General features: G+C 40.0%; 1 protein-coding gene across 4 annotated transcripts in view; it reads right to left on the bottom strand.

Moving 5' to 3' along the window:
• The window catches only part of UNC13B (unc-13 homolog B), a 210,848-nt gene that overhangs the window by 144,151 nt on the left and 43,218 nt on the right, over window positions 1–23,479 (bottom strand). For 3 of the 4 annotated variants that reach the window (XM_021379970.1, XM_021379973.1, XM_021379972.1), the window contains exons 7-9: window positions 21,060–21,117; window positions 3,060–3,282; window positions 1,345–1,470 (exon numbers count right to left, since the gene is read on the bottom strand). In XM_021379970.1, the coding sequence (XP_021235645.1) occupies window positions 1,345–1,470; window positions 3,060–3,282; window positions 21,060–21,117 (407 nt within the window). The remainder of the gene's footprint in view (window positions 1–1,344; window positions 1,471–3,059; window positions 3,283–21,059; window positions 21,118–23,479) is intronic. The other variant, XM_021379974.1, reaches the window with a different exon arrangement.

The raw sequence follows: 23,479 nt of genomic DNA, 5'->3' as shown, positions 1-23,479 counted from the left end.
CCCAGTGAGCAAGTGGACAGAACTCTGTGCAGAGCAAGGCCATTTATTTGGGTATCTGAGCCCCTAAACCTCGTATAGGTAGAAGACAGCCTAGAGGAGAAGAGAATCAGGCCAGGGAAACTCATACTCCAGCGTGCTGCCCACGTGTGCACACAGTGACCATCTCCTCCAGAACGGCTTGGCCAGAAGGCAAAGCAGCACATTGGTGATGGATATTAGCCCACTGCCAGTCAGGATCTGTACTTCCCCATTTATGATGCATCTAAATAGGTCCAGCAGGCCATACTTGCCCACTGTGAGAGAACAGCTAGTTTTGCTGTCAAACCAGATGAAGATTCCTAGAAACCCAAGTATATGATCCTTTGGATTTCTGGATTAATTCCTAGTCCGGGATCAGAAGGATTATCGCAATTGCTCACCAATTCAAAGACTAGAAGAAGGAAATTTTGTCTTTGTCTAAATCTTACAAGAATTCCTACCAGCCCACATAGAAATGAACAGGTAGAAAATGGATGTAAAAAATCAAAACACTTAAAGATGCACAGCAACTTTGCCTTATGTCATTAGTTGTTAAAAACTACGGTGCCCTGACACCATAAGAGCAGAGCAAGAGAAGGGAAATGGTAAAGGGCACACTGGCATTGTATGGATACTGCTAATACACTATGTCTTCACCTTGAAAGCCTGAGTTGCCTGGAGCACCCCAATGTAGGATGCTGATGGGATAGCACTGAAAGAGAAATAGGTCATTGCATTTTCACTACTGCTGCTTTAGAGCCTCATTTCCATCAGCATTATCTAACATGCTAATTGGAAAGATACTCATTACTTTAAATGAGCTCTGTTGCACACAGTTTAGAACACTTACTACACTTCTTGGTTGCAGTTTTAAATCCATAATGGAAATGACTCTCTCTAAAAAGCTAATGAAATTGAGAAGATTCCCAGGGCCATCATACCTACTGGATCACATATTTCCAAGTCTCAACTGAAAGAAATGAGTACTACACAAATGCACGAAGAGCCATTAGCTGTAAAAGCTGAACCAACATTTGACTAACTTAGGCAACAATGAAATGATTTTTTTTTCCTAATTGAGTTCCTTCCATGATGACAGTTTCTTCTGCTGCACTACAAAACATTTATTTTATTAGAAAGAAAGCAATGACAAGAAGTCCAGCACTTGAGAAGAGAACAATGGCATCATCAGCCACGCACTAAACTACTACAGATCTGAAATACAGGCAAGGCAAACAGCGAAAAATCAGCCAAAATATATCACAAGTTGACTTCAAGAGCAAGAACAAGGAGACAAGCACACAGGCTGCAAAGAGATTAACCCACCTATCAGACAGATCTAGAGAGTGCCTGCTCTCTAGCGAGCACTGGCGGCTTGTCATTTGACTAGACTCAGATGTGGACTCTAGGTCAGTTCGGCCACTCACAATGGAATCTATGCTATCATATCGCCTTGGAAATAAACAGGGCGAGAGCAAGGAGACATGGAGGACACATGGTTACACAAAACGAACATTGCAAGTTAGCACTAAAATAAAATAAATAAACAAAATTATTGGTGGGGATGACATCTGCCATTCTGAAGTCAGACTGGCTGTTGGAAGCAAAATGTTCTTGAGGTCAGACAAGAACAGACATCATTATCCCTTTAAAAAGGAGGAATAAAATACCTAACTCTCTACCAGTGGAACATAATCATGTTTTAAAGGTGGTAAAGAGGATGATAATTTTTCCAGTCAAACCCAAATGTTGTTTAAAAAAAGAAAACAGATGTTTTTACAGTCAGTTCCAATGGAAGCATTTTGGCATAGACAAATTTTCATCTAATCCAAAACAGGTTCTAGCTGAACCTTGTCTCATTCCATTCGGTCTGCCCAGGACAGCCTTCTACAAGCTGTCATTTCCTCAGCAATCATGAACCACAGTCTGCCAGGCACTTCATCAAGTGGCTGTCTGGTCCATGGCACATGGAGCTGCTAGGAGCAAAAGTCAAACACTCCGTTTTTGCAGTATTCTCCTATAAGTGAGTTTTGAAAATATTTAAGATTCACCAAAGCGGGTTTTTTTTTCCAGTCAGCTCTGCTTAGAAACATCTTTCTGATAAGAAAGAGAATCCCATGTAGCTTCTTTAGAAAGCTTATTAGCATTTCCTATGTTTTAAGATTAAATATGTAGCAAAAAATCTTGTTGAGCATACAGAAAATACACAGGGGAACAACAACACTAGGAGGGAATTAGCCGTCATCTGAGAATTGCCTTTCAGGAGTGAAAGTAATCTTAGATGAGAGCAGGCTCTTCGTTTTAAAATAAACTTTATCAGTCCTGATACTTTCATATTCATTCATTCAGGAAGCAAAAAATAAAAATACTTTTTAAAAAATCTATCTTGGTATTCTTTAATAGTTCAAACCAGAAGCATTTCTTTGCGATCTCACACTACAAAAACGTTGGCTCTTTCATAAAGAAAAAGCTTCAGATAGTCTTTCCAGACTCGGTAACATCTTCAGTAATTTTACTACTGCAAACCAGCAATGTAGAATAGCATGGAAAAGGGACTACCTTGCTTAGATTAGGTATTTAACAAATACCTAACAAGAAAGCACCAAGAATGATATTAATTGCAGTAAATACATTTTATTGACTAACTTGCATTAAATTCCAATAACTATGACAACTTCAAAAGCTACCATTAAACTTCAGCTTTTATCTTTATTAAAGCCAGAAGAAGTCAGAATTTAGCCTCTGCCATAAATCAATTAGGACTACTGAACTCAGGTTCAGGCTTCAGGAAACACAAACATTCTCATCAAAAGTGATGAGGTAAGAAAAATATCTGTTACGTTGCATACAAAATCCTGCAACTTCAACTCTAGCATCATTTAAGAAAATACCTCTTCCTTCCACACCTGAGGCAGAAGCCACAGTATGCCCCATTCCCCACTTGCATTCTTACCAGTATGACCCCTGATAGTGCAGCACTTTCAGATTCTGCTGTGGAAGATCAACAGGAAAAGTATAGCTGCCCAAAAGGCAGCACCCACCTGATGGCCACATGCTCCCGATAATCCACATCGTAATTCTGCAGGGAGTCAGCACAGGAATCCCGCAAGACTCCTTGCTGCTGCAGGCGTGATGGTACAGTGAACTGGTGCACAGAGGCATTGGGCTGCACAGTCGTGTGGTATGGAGGAGGAATGCTGTTGCTGGTCTCACTGCGATAGTCACTGTCTCGATCATCCATGGCACTGTCAGCATCTTCAAAGGCTAAGAAACAAAAGCAGTTAAGGGTATGGCTCTTTGAAATTGCCTTGCTTGGACAGCAAAGCTCATTTTGTTTCTAAACAGCTGCAAAAAGAGGCTAGTTCTGCAATGCGTGGACATCCACCTGGTAGCTGGTTATAACCTCTGGCTCTCCCGGCACATACCAAGGAATTCCAGCAATTGCCCCTACCCCCTCCTTTCCCACTTTCTGTCGTAGGATTTTGCTTCTCCTTGATAATGCAGTAGGTAGATTAAGACATTTTTATTTTAAAACAAAACAAAGCAACAACAAAGAAAAGAAAAAAAAATCTCATCTCCACAACTTTCAGCTTCCTCCCTGCTGCCAAAATGAACATTTAGATTTTGGGGAGCAAATAATCTTTAAGGAGAGGAGCTCTTTCCTAGAAACCAGTCCTCCTTTTTGCGGCAACAACACCTCTCAGCATCCTTAACCAGTGCTCTAGGAAATTAAAGGACGTACATCAGCCTGTTAAACTTAACAGTCAACACTAATGACAACCTTCACAAAGGTAAAAGCTCCCTTCCCATGAACCCATCTCTCTGGAGAGGTATTTCTGCTTGATAATCCTTCAGAAAAAGAGAACACTGTTACAGAGAGGAAAAATTTCAAAATCACAATACTGGTGTATAGCTGTGTTTGGTTATGCAGAACGCAAAGCTACCTTAGCAAGCTTAAGTGAAATACACATACACATGCCACATCAGTGGAGTGCACCATCACCATGCTTGACAGAAAAAAAAACAAAGATCAGCCATTATTTGCTCCATCCGCCACCAAAAATTTGTTTAAAAAAGACAATCAAATTAAAGTCCCCTCTGGTAAGCTAACCAGTGGCATGTGTCCTACACAGCCAACCACCACAAGGCTGAGCAATAAAGTGAAAGTGCTGTTTCCATGCTAGGTACTTTAAAAAAAAAAAAAGGTTTAAGCTTTTTCTTCCACAGTTGCTTCCCACCTCTCTAATTCAATTTCCATGTTTTTTTAATCCAAGGTAACGTTTGTTCTTATGACGTTTTCTGCACCTTCCCAATTGAGCAAGGTTACTTCAAGGTTACAGTGCCCTGAAGTGGATGGAAAAATAGGAAACAACCTCAGTAGAAAACATGTTTGCAACTTCAAATTGCTTGAAAAGCCTGACTCTACTTTCTTAACTACCATCAGTTCAATTAGATTGTCCACCTTGAAAACAGAAATAAGCTTCCAGCATTTTAGCAGCCTAAGTGCTTCATAGTTCTTGTCAGTCTCTAGTCAATTGAATAAAAATGAATAGCAATCACTTGTTTTATTTCGCTTTATTAAAAGTGCAATGTCCATCAGTTTTAACACAGTTCAGTGCCTAGAAGAAACACTGAAGATGTGTTAAGACAAAAATGATTTAATATGCCAGAGTGCCAAACCCCTCTGAAAAGCATCACATGTTCAGTTCATGGAGAAAGGGCTGATGGATCACGTGGAACACACCACCCTCAGAAGGCTAATGAGCTATTATCTGGATGAGTGCTGTCATTGCTGAACGCTTGAGTCATTACTGTCTAATGTATAGGAATTACTTTTGGTAGGAAAAAACACTGTCTCACAAGAGTTTTCTAATCTCTCACTTTGCTGCCCAGTTAGTTTCCTCTTCCCATCAGTTACAAATCACATATAAAGTAAAGCCTAAGTAACTCTGGTCTGATGCAAAGCTCTTCCAGATGCGGCCATTGTAAGCTCTTGCAGCAGCTTGAGGAAGACCCACTGTTCAAAGTCTGGGATACAGTAACAGACACCAGACTAACAGCTTTAGGAATAAGCTATCTCATCACAGTAGTACAGTAGCAAGTACATATCAGCAGCACTGTTATCTGGATTGAAACGATAGTAAATCCAGTGATTCGCTAATACTAGACTAAACTTATTATCAGGGTGTTACAACACTCACATGATCACGGCTATCTGGCAGACCAGCAGGAAGCAGGGCACAGCTTCTCTGGATGAGCTGATGGGCTCTGGGAATTCCAAATTCCATCAGCTCAGACCAGCTGATGGGGTTCAGGGAATTGCAAATTCCCTGGCCAGACTGTAGCAGTACCACTATCTGGATTTACTAACAAATCATTACATCCTACTTCTGCACTACTGGGACATGTCAACCAGTTGTCACACTGTTTTTTGCCATGTGTGTAAGGTGCTTGGAAACACCATTTGTTGACTGTGGCTTCACGTTCCTCCATGTTCTGTGCTGGCTCTAGCCTCCCTAAGCAGTGAGCATGGTCAGAGATCTCCGTTTGGCAAAACCTTTTTGAACTGTGGAAGGGGCTGGTTGCCAGCCTAAGCCAGCTTCTTAACCCAATTCCCTGTGGGACAGTACAAAGAAAGTGGCAGGGCATCCCACTGGATAACCCCTGTATGGAAGCTGGATTATCTTTCTGCAGGAGCTAAGCTTACACCTCTTTGAAGTGACTGTAAAGCCACAGCACTGGCTAGACTTCCACTACTCACATAAACAACACACAGCAGGAAAAACTGTTCACTCCACTGGAGGACTGTCTCTGGCTGATATTCTTTCTGCTCCTTTTCTATAGGAAAGGCAATCCACATTACGTCTCAAAAGATTTTCCATATGAACCACAGTATGTCTAAGCAACACCTAAAAATAGCTGATCAGCTTAAATGTTAATCAAACAGTTGTATCATGCATGGTCGTTGAAGATGGCAACAGCATTTCTCCTGATTCCAGCTGGTGCACAGTGTAAGGAAGTCTCTTAGAGGTCATCACACAAAATGTGTCCACAATGAGAAGTTTGAAGGATGCAACGCTCCAGCTGCCATAACGTCAATGAGACAGGAACACATGGGTTTCTCTCACTCACATTCCTTGCATCTACAATATCTGTAGCTGTTAAATACTAGCTGCTACATACTAGGAAGAAATCGTCAGCAATAACTGATTCATAAATAAGGGCCAATCCTAGAAACTTATTCATGCTGAACTGCACCTACCTGATGAGCAATCTCAGTTTATTTGATCGAAATGTTCACAAATGAAGACATTGCTTGGCCTGATTAAGAACACCAAAATCTGGACCACATCTGACTTTCAACACACATTCTCTCTGCAAGAAAGTATGCTCTGAAGTGCCTGTTCATGGTGATAATCTCATTTGTTGACATACCTGACACTTAAATTTAATTTAAACAAGAGACTGACAAAAACTTGCAGAAGCTGTTTTACAAACATTGCATCCCTTCAAAAGTTGGGGGTCGGGCCTTACAACCCATGTTTCAGCAAAAATGTAGCATAAAACACAACACATGATGGGGTAAGTTCAAGCATCATCTTCTTCAAATAGATGATACACCAAGCCTTCCACTGGGAAAGTTGTATGTTAGCCTCAGTCTATGAAGATCAGTTAATTCATAACCAGACACGTAACAACAAAAACACAGTTAGCAGTTATTTTAACCCACTTGTAGAATTTCTGCATGTCCAAAAGAGCTCTCAAGGGATGAAAACAAATTCATAGTCACTGGAACCACTGCTAAAAGAGTGGAGGGGTAAGGCTGAAGGGCAGGGCAGAAGCATGCTGTTCATGTTTAGTAATGAAATATTCATGCATATTCAGAGCATAAGAAGAAAACCTATTTGACAGTGACATCACACACAAGGATATCACAGACAGCATGGAAAACAAATATAAAAGGGGATAGCAAGGTGTGTCCAGAGAACCCTCTTCTCTGAAGCAAACTGCACCCTGTAAATCCTATTAATCCTCCTCTCTTCTGGCTCAAGAAGTTATTATACCACTGCTGCAGGGTAGTAAACAATAGCTTTAATACACTGACCTCAGGACCACTTTAAGCAGTCCTGTCAGACCAACTGTACTCGTCACATGAGCCTGAGTGAAAATTTCAATAAAAACATCATGCTCAAGTACTCAGGAAGAAGGAGGTTCATGCAAGGTTCTGTATCCCCAAAACCCCTCTACTTTTCCAAAATAAGCCACTGAGCTTCTCACAGCTTTTCTCTATTTTTGTAAGACCAGGGTAAAAGAGATGAAATCTTACTGACGGAATGCATGACTTGCAGTCCAAGTCCAGAAGGGATCTGTCAGCATCACACCAAGGCCTTTGCATCTCATCTTCCCCACTCTGCATCCATTTAAATTGTTTTCACAAAAGCTTCTAACAATCTCTTTCCTTAATCAAGTCTCAGAACCCAATATGCTATTGTTTCCTGAAACATCAGTCACTTTTGACAACCACGCAGCCTTTCAGAAATCTTGTAATTAAAATGCATTGAGGGTTAAAGAGGACTACTAAAGTAATGGAAGCCCAGGGAAGCAGAAATCACAAAAGGACACAAGGGCACGTTTCTGAGGCTCTTTCATAGCTCTGCAGACTAAAAATTCAAAAAGATTTTCAGCAATGATTTCAGTGCAACTTTGTAGGTCATTAGTCTATCTTATCACCCTCAGCACTTAAGATTCATTAAAAACATGAATAATTTTAAGACACAAAGTTAGAAACATTCAGACTTCACACTGAGGGCTTTCATGACCTTGTTTTTCCACTTGCAGAATCGCAGAATTGTAAGGGTTGGAAGGGCCCTCTAGAGATAACAAGTCCAACTCCCCTGCTAAAGCAGGTTTCCCACAATAGGTCACACAGGTAGGAGTCCAGACGGGTCTTGGATATCTCTAATGAAGGAGATTCCACAACCTCTCTGGGCAGCCTGCTCCAGTGCTCTCTCACCCTCATAGTAAAGTTCTTCTGCATATTTGTGTGGAACTTCCTATATTCAAGCTTTTGGCCGTTGCTCCTTGTCCTATCACTACACACCACTGAGAATAGCCTGGCCTTGTTCAATTCCCTCCTGCACTTTAGATATTTATAAACATTGATCAGATCCCCTCTCAGTCTTCTTTTCCCCAGGCTGAACAGACTCAGGTCACTCAGCCTTTCCTCATAACCAACATGTTTCAGGAACTTTATCATCTTTGTAGCCCTCTGCTGGACATCTTCTAGGAGATCTGTTTTTTTTAAAACTGGGGAGCCCAGAACTGTACACAGTACTCCAGATATGGCCTCTCCAAGGCAGCAGAGAGGAGGAGGATCACCTCCCTCAACCTGCTGGTCATGCTCTTTTTGATGCACCCCAGCATACCACTGCCCTTCTTGGCCACAAGGGCACAGTGCTGGCTCATGGCCATCCTGTTGTCCATAAGAATACCCAGATCAGGGGCACTCACCTCATTTAGCAGTGGACCCACATTTTCCCTAGTTTTCCTTTTACAGCTGACATACTTAAAAAAACCTTTCTTGTTATCCTTTACCTCCTTTGCTAGATAAAATTCCAAGTGGGCCTTAGCCTTCTTTGTTGCATCCCTACAGGCCCTGACAACATTCCTATATTCTTTGCAAGTGGACAGGCCCTTTTTCCACATTTTGTGGATATTCTCTCCACTTATAAACATTTTCTGCTGCTGAAACACTCAATAGTCAAGAACTGGACTGATACTCCAATATTATAAAGTGCAAAGAGTACCCTGAACATCTGTCCTACTTTTTCATTTCTTTACCTTTCTTAACATGAAACGAAGTCAACAGCACAAGATGGCCCTTTGCCAAAATGGCCTCCATCCAGTTAGCATGACTTTGGACTGCAGTGCATTTCTTACAAGAAGTTTTCACTTGGAAGAATATCTTCCAGCTACTAACACGCTGTTTTTGCTGCTTCCTTCCCACGTGTAAATATACAGCTGTAAGTGTACTTTTCCTGGCAATGCTGAGCTAATGGATTTGGCTTGGAAACATAATAAATGTTGATCCAAGCCCTTCTAAAAGGATGCTAACGTGATTTCAAAAAGGGCAGCACTGTAAGGATGAAAGGGAGGGAGGTGGGGGGAAGTACAAGTTCCTTTAAAAAAAAGAAAGAAAAAAGATATTAAAAAATAAAAACCACACCAACCTCCCAAAGAAAAAGGCAAAATATTCTATGCACAACACCCCTGCATTCCTGAATAACCAATGCTTAAGCATCCCCACTTCCCCCAAACACAAAAAAATGGCAAAAGAAGGCTACGTGGGGAAGTAATACTTATTGTTTTAGTAGTAAACAAAAGTTTTGTTAATTCTCTATTATCGTATTACACATCTGAGAACAGCCCCCCACAACAGAGACACCCAAGACTGACAAAACGAGCAAGTCATTCAATGCTGTTGATGCTTAAAGAATTTAAGGTTTGACCAAAGACAGGAAACGAAGGAGGACAAAAACACAAGAGGAGAAAGTGGGAAGTCACTACTGGAAGGCTTCGAAAATGCACAAGAACAGGTGCATGACTTTTCCTTTCTTAGCTATGTACAGACCTAAAGAAAAAAATATAATTATTGAAATTCACTGTGATTAGCTGGACACCAGGTTTAAATCACTTGACGGTAGTAGGAGTATCCTTTTCAAATTCCTTTATGTCAAAAATGGAAAGCATAAGGCAGAATCACCTTCCTGCTGGCAGCGGCTGCAGTCACAATGCTTTGCATGCTCCCCTCAGCAACACTCTCACTTTTTGTTTTGACACAAGGAACAGATACCTTCATTTTATTACCAGTGGATCAATCCTTGTAGGTCCTACAGGCAGTAGAAGCCATGCAGTGTAGCTCAAGCAGAAGCACTGCCTGCTGCAACTTGTGGGAATTCCAGAAAGTAAAGATGTTTCATGCATGTTTTCTGGGCAAATTAATAAAAACTTCGAACTGTGGGGCCTCTGCAAAAGCTGTCGCATCAAACAGTCTTCAGGTGCCCTATAGATCACAGACAGCAGTGGTATTAACATTTACCTTTCAGGGCTGGTGAGCATTAATTGAAGCAAAGCCCTATCACTTTTGCCATGACACCACCTCACTGAGCTCGAACTCACTGTTACAATACCTGCAAGCCTTCTGTCTCATTGGTGTTTGCCAACCATGTCCATTTTTAGATCTGGTCCTCTCTGTAGCCCGTGGAACTTCTTGATCTCTTCCAACTTATCTTTGCATCTTACTAAGTAACAATCACTATGGATTCACTTGTGTTTTTCAGTTACTCTGAACACGGATGTAAGCTTCCATGAGTATGAAGATTAACACAGAAAATGCATACAAGCAGAAAACTGGAATCATCTTTACAGGAAAAGAGGAATATTCCAATTCTGTCTTCTCCTCAAATTCCAGTAAAAGCACAAGCAACGCAGCCAAAACAAAGCTAGACAGTGGGAAAAAAAAAAAAAGTACAGCCATCCACACAAACATGAAGATTCAATTCAGTGAAAGAAAATTCAACAGAACAGATTTTCTATATGCATGAATGTTCCCACTTTACTCATCCTGGAGCATGCTGCATCACTATAGGATCAAGAAACTTGCAAGAAATTAAACTGTTACGTACTCAGCTGCTCTCCCCATCCGAAATAACTCCAGTTGCCTGCATGTAACACAAATAGCAGAAAAGAATACGAATGGGAAAAGAAAGCTTAGAAAAGCAAACTACAAGCACATTGTCACGTATTTAAAATGCCTTATAGATTACAAAGTTGAAAATCAGATATTTTTTTCTTTATAAATATGATATTAATTTTTGGGGGGAATTTACTGCTCACTGTCCAGATCAAGACCATTACAGATTAAGAAATAATGCATTAATTAACATAAATAGACAAAATATTTATCAACACACTTCTCAGCAAGAGCAGTAAAGCTCTACTCCTTGGTACACAAATTATCATGATTACGAACAGAATGTCCCAGAGTTCAGGTAAGAGCCAGGTCTGAAGTCTCATCTAGAACTGTGCAAGTCAAGCAGGAAAAGCTGTTTCACCTTTCCACTTGTGATTATCCTCTTTCCAGAGCAAAGGTGACACAGTGGTAAAAGCACCATACCAGTAGAAATAGCACAAAAACTATCTTCGTGCATGTAAATCAGCATAAAGGAAGAGTGCTTTCTTAGTTAGACACACACTGGTGCAAAACTGAGAGCTCTCACAGCACCCTACAGACACAAACAATCACATTAGTTCTCTCACAGCAAGCAGATCTTTTCACATTAAGGGTGACAACAAATTCATGCTAAAGTTGAGCAGCAATTTAGCAGACAATCAAGTTATAGATTTTCAATATCCATGTTGTCACCCCGGAGTGACATCTCAGGATGGTGATGATGGCAAACCAGCAAACTACCAAACACATCCACCCCTCAGAGCAATTTGACAGCATGCACATAACTTGCAACTCCAAGAAAAGTCTCAGAACTCCAAGAAAGTGCTGGTGTGTAAGCAGAGCAATAATGAGAAAACCAATAAGCACTGAAATAAAGCCGCAGAGACTAGGTCTGTCCTCGGAGGAGAAATACTACAACCTGCTGTAGGGAAAAGTCCCCATACTGACAGTGATGTCCTTGATCCAGCTACCCACCCCCCTACATTGGCGTGATCAGGCTCCCTATGCACAGCATGAAAATCACACAAAGTTTTAAAAGCAGTTTTGAGATTATTATTTTGATAATACACAGCAGTTGATGGCAAGTTGATGGTAAGAGGGAAGAGAAGAAAAGCTGCCTTTGGAAACTAGCTCTCATATTGAGAAACTGGGTTATACTACAACTAGAGACAAACTAGGAAGAAAACACTGCAGGAGTAAGCAGAAAGTGATGCACTAAGAGAAACTCAGGGATTATTCCTGCCACAACCTCAAAACTCTGCTTTTGTTTGTTTTTACTAACACCCACTTCACTTCAGCATCTAACATTTTGGATAAAAGACAAATTTATTAAAGATTCAACACGCATGCTGCTTCATTTAAGATTCAGGAGCTAACAGTATATATCTCAGTCCTTCAGCATAATCACAGAAGACCTGGGCTGACAGTTGTGATATTTTGAAGGTTAATGAAAACAGAACTTCTTTCAGCCTTTTCAAGTTGTTTTCATTCTTCACAAAAAAAAAAAAAAAAAAAAAGCATAACCTCATTTTGAGAAGAAAAAAACTTCCCGATCACTTTTGGGAACATATTTAAGCCTGTACAAACTTGATCTGAAAATACCAAGAGGTCCAGACAGATAGAGCATGAAAAGTTGTAATTCTAAAAACACACAGCAATAAAATATAGTAACAATGGAATAAATGATACAGACAAATCAGACTAGTTATTCTGCAAGCTCTTTAATACCAAGAGTGCAACTCAATTATCACAGTATTTTGTATTCACAAGCTTCAGTACTCAAAAATGAGGTTTCATATAAACCTCCAATTAAGGACTAAGCGATGCCAGCAGCCTGGTGCCTTGGATGCTACAACATTCTTGTCATTAACACATTTTATAAAATACATATAAGTTCCCACAGCTAGCTGAACATAGCATATGCTTGCTATGTGTCTCAATTATGCAACTATTCAAGGAGGAACTCCTCCTCTCCACACTGTCAAGCCTGGATCAGCAGGGACACTGTAGAAAAGTAGAATATCCTGTGTTTTTAATGCAGTCTAATTTGATTTCCTGCATGCCATTTTGTTATGCTGCTGTTTACAAGTCTCTAAGAGTGGTTGCGCTGTACTACAACCATCAGAACATTATTATTTACTGCTGTCCACTTCTTACAGTCATGCTGATAAACTGTTTAATCCTCCTGTTATATTCCATGCTGAGTGAAAAGAGAGGATCTAAACATGTTTATAAAAGCAAACCGAGCTCCAGAAGTTACAATATACTTGGTGCTGATAAAATTCTCTTTACAGAATACAAACAGAGCTGGGCAGGTTCTGGTCATTTTTTCTTTCTGGGTTTAATGTACCCTTTTCCCCTGGTTAATACTCTCCACACAGTACGCACAGATCTTAAGATTCTGTACAGATTTACTTTATTCCATTATCTGATTTACTTTCCAAATTGCACATGCAGCATTTTAATGAATAAAAAGTCTAAAACAGCTTTTTAGAACCAAATCAAGTTTTCAGGATAAGCAAGAGGGTTTCCACACCAGGTATCACCTTTTCCAGCTCAGCTTTGGAACACCACAAATGAGGGATAAAGCCTTTGCCCAAAAGGAGATTACGAAGCACAGGGCGGAAATGAGTTAGTAGCTGGCAGGGATGAGGACAAGCACTGGAGTACTGGAGCCCCTCCTACCTGCTCAGTACTCCCTGTTTTTGATCACACTTTACCGCAAATTAGTACTTGATTTATGCTGAATTTTTGGAGTATTTTGATTTCAATAAAGGAAATGGCCTTTTCAGCCAGCTTTACTACAGCTAAACAAAATAACACAGAACTGAGAATTTAAGCAGAGCTTGGATCACCATCAAATCATCAAGGGTATCCACATAGTTATTACGAGCTTGTGCCACTCTTTAATAACTACAGACAAAAGACCTGGGCAGTGACAGTTAATTTTAGCTACAAAAGAAAACCCGTAACATTTCTTCCACTGCTCTAATACCTAACAGATCTGTCATGTATTTTTAGCTTCTAGGCACACCAACTACTTGACTAAGAGATGCAGTAAACAAAAGAACAAACAAAAGTTTTCTATACTCCTCCTTGGGATGCAACTTTAGACTGCAATTTAATCTCTAGCATTACCTATATGGATAAAGCAAAGACAAATATAATGTTGCATAGCTGCTGAGAAAAGATCTGGTGCCTTTCTTTTTCTTGAGTTTCAGCCTTGGACTTACAGTGCAAGACTTGTTGCTCAAGGAAACGTTCAAGGACACATCTGCGGCCTGAGTACAAAGCTGAGCAATAATTTTCATATCACTTTGATACCTTTAAATTCAGAAAATAAATGCTCATAAATTTCAGATTAATTTTCTGTTATTGCCATGACATTAAAGGATGTCTAATGAAGTTTCAGAATCCATAAAAAATCCCATCAGGAAAAAAAGAGAAGCACTTGAGAAAAGCACTAAACAAATTACGAAGCCTAAGTGATTAACTAAGCATTTACTTTTTTTTTTAATCACTGCTTACAGAAAAATATGTCACTTTCACAGTGTTCAGCATTTCAGGAAGAGGTTTAGCATTTGCACTTATTTAAAAGTCAAAGTTTCACTTCTTTGTCAAAACCTTTCAGAATACTGCACATACTCTAAGTAACAGAGACATATAAGGCAAGTAAGCAGTAAAGCCACATATCTGCTCTCCTCCAGAATCCAGCAGCAGGTCAAACACTGTTACTGTAATCTTCTAACATAGCCAGTATTTTTAACTTCCAGGTATTGAATATTTTTCCTTAGACATATTCAATCCTGAAGTAGCAGCTTTAGCCTAAAACTGTAGGCAGACATTTTAGAGCAAGACTTTGAATCTGCTTTCCTTTGAGCAGACCTATCATGATTTTGGCCAAATGAGATCCCTGAGTACTGCAATGCCACAAGAAAATTAGTTTCCCAGATGGCATTTATCCCAAACAAAGAGGAACAGGAGCTGCCAGTCACCCAGAAGCAGAGAGGTCAGGGAACTCTGTTTCTCAGCACATCAGCTAAACTACCACAAAACAGCTTATACAATACTTCATTTGTACAGACAAAAGTTGTTATTCTCTGCCTAGCCTAGTTAAGAAAAAAAAGTCATTAATGTGTCCTCTTTTGGATTACACTGAACATTTTCTGAGGACTGCTTTAAGGCTTACTTCCTGCACCATGCACTGCAGCCAGTAGTTTCACTCTTCTACAGTCAGAACAGCTTTGCGATGACTGCAGCAGGACCATTAGCAACACCTATCCTTGAGAATGCTAACATGGTCACTGACCTCTTCAACACTCTTCTCAAACTGGCCTGATCTACAGATACTGCAGGTAGCTGTGGGCCTCTCCTATTTCTAAATGCAGAAGCAGGCTAGAAACTTCATAAAAAATACCTTGCAAAAATATATAGAGCATAAGTAAATATAGAGCATGTATATAGCATGTGTCTCTACAACGAGGAGAGCCTGATGACACTACGATGCCTGCCACTGAAACGTTACAGATCATACACCTCTACAAGCAATTAAAATAGTTAAGCTGGGGCCTGTTTAAAATCATTTTGATAGTGCATTGACTTGAAAGCCTGGTCTAGACTTTTCTTTCAATATCATTACTTAACGGGAAAAAAAAAAATCTCTTACCAGGATTTTATTTCAGCACATTCACTGCCATAGGCTCAGTTTACCCAGTTCAACACTGGTGGAAGGCAGCACTGTATGTTCCAATTAGAACAAACCGTAAGATTCAACATCGGCACAAGACATGTTTGAATGATGCACAGGTAAGGCCGGATGCCTGTGATTTCATTCTGAGAACAGGATGAAATACATGTCCTGTCAAACTAGCCCTCTGAGCAAGACTTTACCAAATTCCCTCAGAGCCACAGCTTGCCCAGGACTGTGCTTCCAATTTTGCCAGAACTGTACCATCCCTGATGTGGAAACTGTAGCAATTGGTTTCAATAGCTCTAATTCAATGGCACACTAATGGCCACTGAGGGCCAAAGATGCTAGCTAGCATCCACAGTACAGCACTCTAACCACAAGATAAAATCAGTGTGGATGTACCAGGCAGGCTGAGGAGCAGGGGCAAGGGGGAAGACTGCCTTGTTTAGGTTCTTTTTTGTTGGTTGGCTTGTTTTCTTCAAGTATTTTAAGCAGATGAAGCTCCTCATCAATGCCACAGAAAGCACCTTAATCTCATCATTAAAGTCAGTTAGTGAGGAGCAATGCATAAACCATCCCGGTGCATCAGTGGAATCTAAGGTCCTAAAAAGAGAACCAGTGAACAATAGCTATCAAAACTCTCAAAACGAGCTTTTAGTGTTTTTAAAACAGCAGTTAATATGAAGATGCTAACAGAAATTTTCCTCACGCATTTTGCAAAAAACAGACTTCTTTCAACATTAGTGGGAAAGAAGGGTCAACACAACACAGATTTGGTCTCAAATGCCATCTATTCCTTCCTATACTGAGCATAAAACATTTGTCAGCTTTTAAGACGTTAAAAAACTGCTTGTGGCTCAACAACAAACCTGTAGGACTTCTCTCCTGCCTACACACATGCAAACACATAATCCAGATAGTATTTAGTGCTCTTTTTTATTCTCCTGGGCTAGATGTTGCCTTGCACCTTTCCCTCTGATCTGCTGGCAGATCAAAGACAGGGAAGCTCCTGTTGTTTTTGCTGACATGACTATGAATCAGAGCAGTTCTTTCTTTCCTTGTTGCATCAACTCATAATCCAGAGGCAAGTAACAAATTTACCTTCTTTTGAAAAAAAAAAAAAAAAAAGAAAGAAAAAAGAAAGCACACAGAAACACACACACAGGCAACACCACAGACTCCAGGACACAAGTTATGTAGAAAAGGGAAGATAAAGCATTCTCTGAAAGTTTAGCAGACAAAGATAATAGGACAGGCAAAACTGGTTGATTCAGTGGCAGGTAGGATATCTTTTCTGAGAATTTCTGAGAACAAACTCTCTCTCTACCAGATTTGTAAACTGTCTGAAAAAGACATAGGGTAGTATTTACAGTAGCTGATATTAACCAAGATAGTCAAATATTCTCCCCAAGGATACAGAGTACCTTTCTCATCCTTTGCTGTCTCTGCCTTTCTCATCATTTGGACTGCTGTCTGCTCAAAATCAGAGCTTCATTTAAAATACTGACAGAGTGACTCACATGTGAATTATAATGGAGTTTTATACTGTAAGAAATGATCTTGAGCATGCAAGGAAAATAAATCCATACCCACAACAGTAAATAACTTAGACATTTATTGAGTCAATAAACCTTAAGTAATCAAATAACACTCTTTTCCATTTGCTTCATTTAAAGTGAATTTCCAGACAGTAAAAGTTTACTTTCTTTTTAATTTACATTCAATTTCAGGTTGTGGGTAAAAGCCAATTATGAGGATGCTGCAGTTATTCAACATTAGGTATCTCAAAATTAAGAATTATGGTTCTGGAATCCACTTGCACTGCAGTGCCCTGCTTATTGTTTGGGATCACCAGAATTTAAATCAACTGGTAGTATGTGATCTTGTTGGGGCAGGAGGAGGGAAGGAGAAATATTTAGAGAAGGACAGAAGCTGAGAGGTAAAAAAAAAAAAAAAGCACAAGTATAAAGAGGGAAGAGGCAGGAAGTGTCTAGCTAAATTAGAAGAGACTACCTGTACAAGAACAGAGCTACCTGCTTCTTTAAAGAATAGCTAAAAAGTCCATATCCTGCATTAAATCAATAATTGTGGGTCTCCTTTTTTTAAGGACAAAATTGAAAGATCCATAATCTTGGGCAAATCTAGAGGACCTAGTCTGAGCTGAGATTTCTCATGGCACCATGTTAAGGCAGCAGCAATTCTGGTACCACCAGAACTAAGAAGCCCACCCGGAGATGAGATACTGGCTTTTAGAAGTGGCTAACGTCTCCTACACACCACCCATCTTTCTGCCCCTCTCTGGTGCCAGTGCACACGAGATGTTGTGCCCTGGAAGGAGACAGGGAAACAACCATGAGGAGTTGGTTTGAGAAAGGGGCTTGACATGCATGGAGAATACAGGAGCAGAAGAGGACAGAACTATAATGCCTAATATAAACACGTAAGGACATGTATTTCCACATTTAATGAACTTAATCCTTCCCGCCAGAGCAGGATTTTCTCCAGCTAGAACAAAGATCCAGAGGAGCCTTGGACAGCTGCAGGAGGGCAAAGCATAATGCCAGTGGTGCATGCAGGTGCTCCCCCTAAATAATAATGGCAGTTCCACCAGGGAACATATCTTAACTCAGAGAAGAGCCCCAAAGGCACCATCTCCAACAAGTCAAGCCAAGATTCCCCAAGAAGGAAGCCAGTTGATGTAATCTTTTTGGACTTCAGCAAGTATCTATCCTACTGGACAAAATGTTCAGCATACAACTAGGAAAAAACAATCAGCAGACAGGTCAGGCTCAAAGGGTTAGTAAACAGGGTTACTTCAGGTTGATGGCTTGTCACTAGCAGAGATCTGCAGGGGTCCATTTTAGGACCAGTTCCCTTCCATAGTTTCATCAATGACTTGGATACAGGACTTGAAGGTATACTGAGTAAGTCTGCAGATGACACTAAGTATGGAAGAGCTGATGCTGACATGAAGTAGAGAGAGTCTTTGAAGAGAGAATTTGAAAAACTGGAGGGCTGGGCAATCACCAACTGCACAAAGTCCAAGTGTTGGTTTCCACATGCAGGACAGGACAGCCCTGGCTGTATTTAGACTGGGGGGTGAGAGACTGGAGAGCAGCCCCACAGAAAGGGATCTGGGGGTTCTGGTTGACTGCGAGTTGGATGTGAGTCAGCAGTGAGCCCTGGCACCCAAGAGGGCCGACCATACCCTGGGTGCCTCAGGCCCAGTACTGCCATCGGGCAAGAGGAGGGGTTGTCCCCTCTGTGCTGCACTGAGCAGCCTCAACTCCAGCACCAGGTGCAGGCTGGGTGCCACAATATCTGGACAGAAAGCTGTCACAGGGCACCCGAAGGAGCACTGCAAAGGTGGTGAGGCTCTGGAAGGCAACACTCTAATGGGTCAAGAACTGTTCATACTTAGTTGGTTTATGCTCCTTCTAGATATGTAGTCCTGTGATCCAGATGATCGTATCCTGCCAGCAGCAGCAATCAAATCTCATCTAGCACATCATGGTGGAAAATTGAACAAGCCTTACAAATGTTCTTGAGGATATTTTTATTACATCTAAAAATACATCTATCAATTATTTACCCACATGTTAAGAAGGAACATTCTGTGCTCAGAGCATTTGAGGTTCAGGAAGGACACCCACTCTGTTCCTATGAAAAAGGGGGTTGAGCGCCTGCGTCATATGCAAAGGTCAGGGCAGCTTTCAATATAGAGACATAGTCAATGCATATTCTACATGGAATTCTCAAGTTCCAAAGGGCTATACAACATCCAGGAAAGCTTACAGTTCTTCTGCACAGAGAATTCATTTTTCCAGAGTACTTCTATGTAAAATGAGTATTTAATATTTGACCACGTAAACAAGATATTCATAGATGTCAGATTCTCACAGGCAGTAGATAAGCAGAAGTACGCGCAGTGCCACAAACTTTATTGAATCGCTAGAAAATTCTTAAATACATTAGCCACACGCTGCTATTAAATATTTAACACTGCCATTCTAATGACTGTTTTAATCCCATGAAAGATTACATTCTTACATGATATTAATTGCTCAAACCATTGTCCTTCAATTCATTATTGTAAAATGTCATTTTTTAGCAAGATGCAGGCTATTAATAGGCAACAAAAAGGTCCACTGTAGCTCTGCTCTCTAGAGCTGCAAGAGGTGAGCTGGTCCTCCAGGAAGGACACCAGCTTGAGGATGTAAAAGCACCATGCCATGGAAACGAGCGCAGCTACTTTCCCTACCCAGCAGCATTCCTCCTAGTTTACCTGTGCTTCACAATATTTAGAACAGTCAATTAAAACAGACTCTCATCAAAGTTCAAGGGATAATAGATGGTAAAGTAATTTCTGTATTCTCATTACTTAGACTCTTTATATCAGATTGTTTTTCTTTGGTCTTCTGGCATCTAGAGTTCTGTACACTATGCTATCACGATTTAGTCGAATATTTCATTTTCTTCAAAAGCATTTATTAGTAGTACTCTTTACAAATCAATTGTGCCCTTCCATCTCTGACTTTATACTAAAAAGTAGTTCATTCTTTAAATACTCTCAAAAAAATAAAGACATTTGGTGTTACCTAGAGTATTACTGCTATGATACTTTCGTATAGCTTTGTACATTCTCCAGCTGCACAACACTTCCAGACTTCCTGGGTAATTGATAGCGTCCATGTTTTCTTCAAAACAGTTTTAAAGTAATATATTAAAAGCACACATAAAAATGAGTTTTACTCACTCCTTAAAAAAAATATAAACAATAATTAACATTTCCTAATGGTAACAGCTTTGTAGAGATCTTAAAATCAACCTAACGGATAAATAGCCTGTGAAGTGTAATACACAAAACTTGTAGGGTTTCAAGTAGAGGATAAAAGATTTGTTTAAATTATGAACCTGAATTTTATTAATGGCGGTGCCTAAGTAGATACTACATTCATAAGAGACATCACTGAGCTTTCATCCATTGTATTTTAAAAGCAGTGCTTCAGAAGTCTAATGTTGCAGACCACCAGATATAGTCCGTACTATTTTAGAAGTACAAAAAATGCAAGATGGGATAAGCATAAATTAGTAAAATATTTTTCATCATCCATCAGCACATCATTATAAATAATATCAAGTTAAAAAGCCTCAGTTGCATTTTAAATGCACTACCGGCAGGACTTCCAAACCCACCTATTTTTCTCCTCTTTAAACTTCAAAGTAATAAAAATAATATTCAGCACGAGATGTTAAAGAGAATATTGTTCAGTTATATGAAGAAAATGCAGCATCCAGTTTTCTTGTTTGCATTGGTATTAAAGGGGTCTGACAGCCCAGGTGACTTGAATACTTTGTTTTCCTAACGCAGGAAGACACAAACAAGTTACAAACTCCAACACATGATTCCAGTTTCTAGCATCAGAATCATTAAACCAACATTTTTAGGGACAGTTTTTCATACCTAACAAAAGATTTTGCTTCAGAGACTTCAGCTTTCAAAACAGGAATGTTTTAAAAAAGCACAGATGTACTACCATTTCATAACTAACTGGACAAGCAAGTGAAGTACACTGAAAGAGGAAAAAGGAATAGAGGAAAAAGTGAAGTCTAACTTACAGCACTGGGAGGCAGCACTGGGCAATGGTTTCTTCTGGACCTCCTCCTGAAAGGAATACTGAAGGAAAAAAAAAAACGAGAAGGAACACAATTAAGAAAACAAATGGTAACTTTATGAAACAGTTTCCAGAATAACATATGCCACGCTGCAGATAAAACAATATCAGGATCTAAGTGTTAAGTATTCTCTTTAATATCTACATTAGAACTTACTCCCAGATGCCTTCTCCTTTTTATGCCCAAACCAGATGTTAAAAAAACTGCACACCTGGTTAAGGTAAAGCCTGCTTTACTACAAGCACAGGCCCTATTCTCAGTTCATGGAGCTCAAATTAGATATCTAAAAGACCCAGTTTCCACAAAGTCACTATTACATGGGGCTCAGAACTGAGCATCAGTCTGTTTATCTTTTGTACATTCCACTATGATTTCAGCAGTTCAAAAACAAATGTTCACAGCAACGATGCAGTAGGAGACTGAAGTGGTTGGATAATTAGTGTGACCAGAAGGGTAGGAGCACAGTGTTTGCCTATCCAGCACATACAAACACTTCTGTGATCCACTGTATGTCCAAAGTGAATAATTGTTGCATCTCATTTAATAATAAATTAGAAAACACGGGCGTATTTCAATTAACCAGCTTTGATTTTTTACAAAGCTGTTTGTTACTGCATCAAAGTGTTCCCTATGGGAATGCAAGTTGTTGCATTTTGTTTTTCTCCTCTGTGATGGAGATGAGAAAATTAGGACAATTGGGCAAAACAATGAGAACAGTCTTTGCCAAGTATAAAGGGTCCTAAGACAAAGAAAGTGCCAGCCTTTGCTGCCAGACAGCCTCTCCATAGGTTTAGTGAGGAATTAATGACTAGCTCATTACAAGGAGGATGAAAATCTGCAGACCATGCTATGGCCATCTTCAGACCAGTGCTGTTTAAAATGTACAAGCTCAATGAGTTATTCAAGACTGTGAAAAGAAGAACTACTGATCTCACAGAAGTAACTGGTTGACAAGGTGGTGAAAGAAAGTCTGTTGATGAGCAGTTTCAGTGGCATGGGACAGTAACAGCTTCTGAAGGATCATAATCAGATTCCAACAAGGCAGTACTTCACTCTTTCTAAGGCATCAGCCCACTGGCTATCAACAGTTCCAGTAAGAAAACAGAACATTAAGTGTTTGTAGGAATAGTGACTAGAGAGCATTTTATGACTCCATACAAACTCTGAATAAACCTGCATCATGAGTTCTATTGTGCAACTTCAATCTGTTCATCCGTTGCCTCATGCAGAGATAGCTAAACCTGATGCACAGGAGTGAGAAAATTTTTTGTATGAAATACCACCATATTGACCAAAAGCCATGCAGAAGGAAAGGTTTGTAGAGCTGAGTGGCATAGGGTGAATGAGGATCGGTCACTCAGTTTCTCCAAATAAACGTGCTCCCAGCTGGTTTCACAACAAAGGGCTTGTTTGCTTAAAGCAAACAACTTATTTCTTCAGGCTATACACAATTAAGTTGCTGAATTCCTTGCTAGTAACTGACCTAGGTGGGTTCAAAATAAAACTGGCACCCACAGAAGAAAAATCAATCAAGTGTTGTTAAATACAAAGATGCTGCTGCTGGCACGGGAAGTTACAGAGCTAACAGTCAATGCAAATTAAGAAAATATGCAAGAAAATTATGACCACTCTGGGTCACCGTCAGACACAGGACAAGTGTTCTTATATTTTTAATGTTCTCACTGATAAAGGGGAATATCCATAATAAATTTGTGATCACAGAGACATGATTTTGTTACTTGTATTAGATGAAAGCTTACACTTAGGATGCAGATGGGTCACACTCCAGGGAAGGGGAGCATCAAAGCTCAGGACATCTTTCAGCATATACAGGCTCAGTGAAGCACTAGAGGGCACCTGTGCTTCACTGAAGTAGCTGGCACAGGCTTGTGCTACAGTCCAGAGGAGTAGGGGTGCACCACAGCAGTTATCACTGACATGCCAAATCATAGACTGAGTTTTCCATCAACTCAAATAGATTCTCAACATTCACAGAAGGTGGAAGAGGTCACCTTCAAGCAATTATGTTTTTAATCCACCCAAATATTATTCTGTCCTCAGTCAAAAAGAAAACTCACCTTATATTCTCCATCTACAAAGTAAAAAGGTTTATACAAGAGATGAAAAATTCCAGAACAAAAAATTCCTGAAGCCACTGACAGAATATTTTGCAAGCTGTCTTACTAAGGAAAGAGACTCACTAAGAAGTTAAGCAAGCGCCACTTTCCTACTCACAATGCTGACATCAACACATGAGACGTAAGAAACAACAAACTTACACTATAGGCACAAGTCAAATCTTGTTTTGTAGACAGCACAATAGCATGAAGGATAAAGAAAGCTTTTAATAATATAACTAACTG

Source organism: Numida meleagris, chromosome Z, assembly GCF_002078875.1.
Source record: "Numida meleagris isolate 19003 breed g44 Domestic line chromosome Z, NumMel1.0, whole genome shotgun sequence".
In the NCBI taxonomy this organism is placed as follows: Eukaryota; Metazoa; Chordata; class Aves; order Galliformes; family Numididae; genus Numida; species Numida meleagris.
Note: the sequence above shows the minus strand (reverse complement) of the source record. Positions and strands in the feature narration are given on the sequence as shown.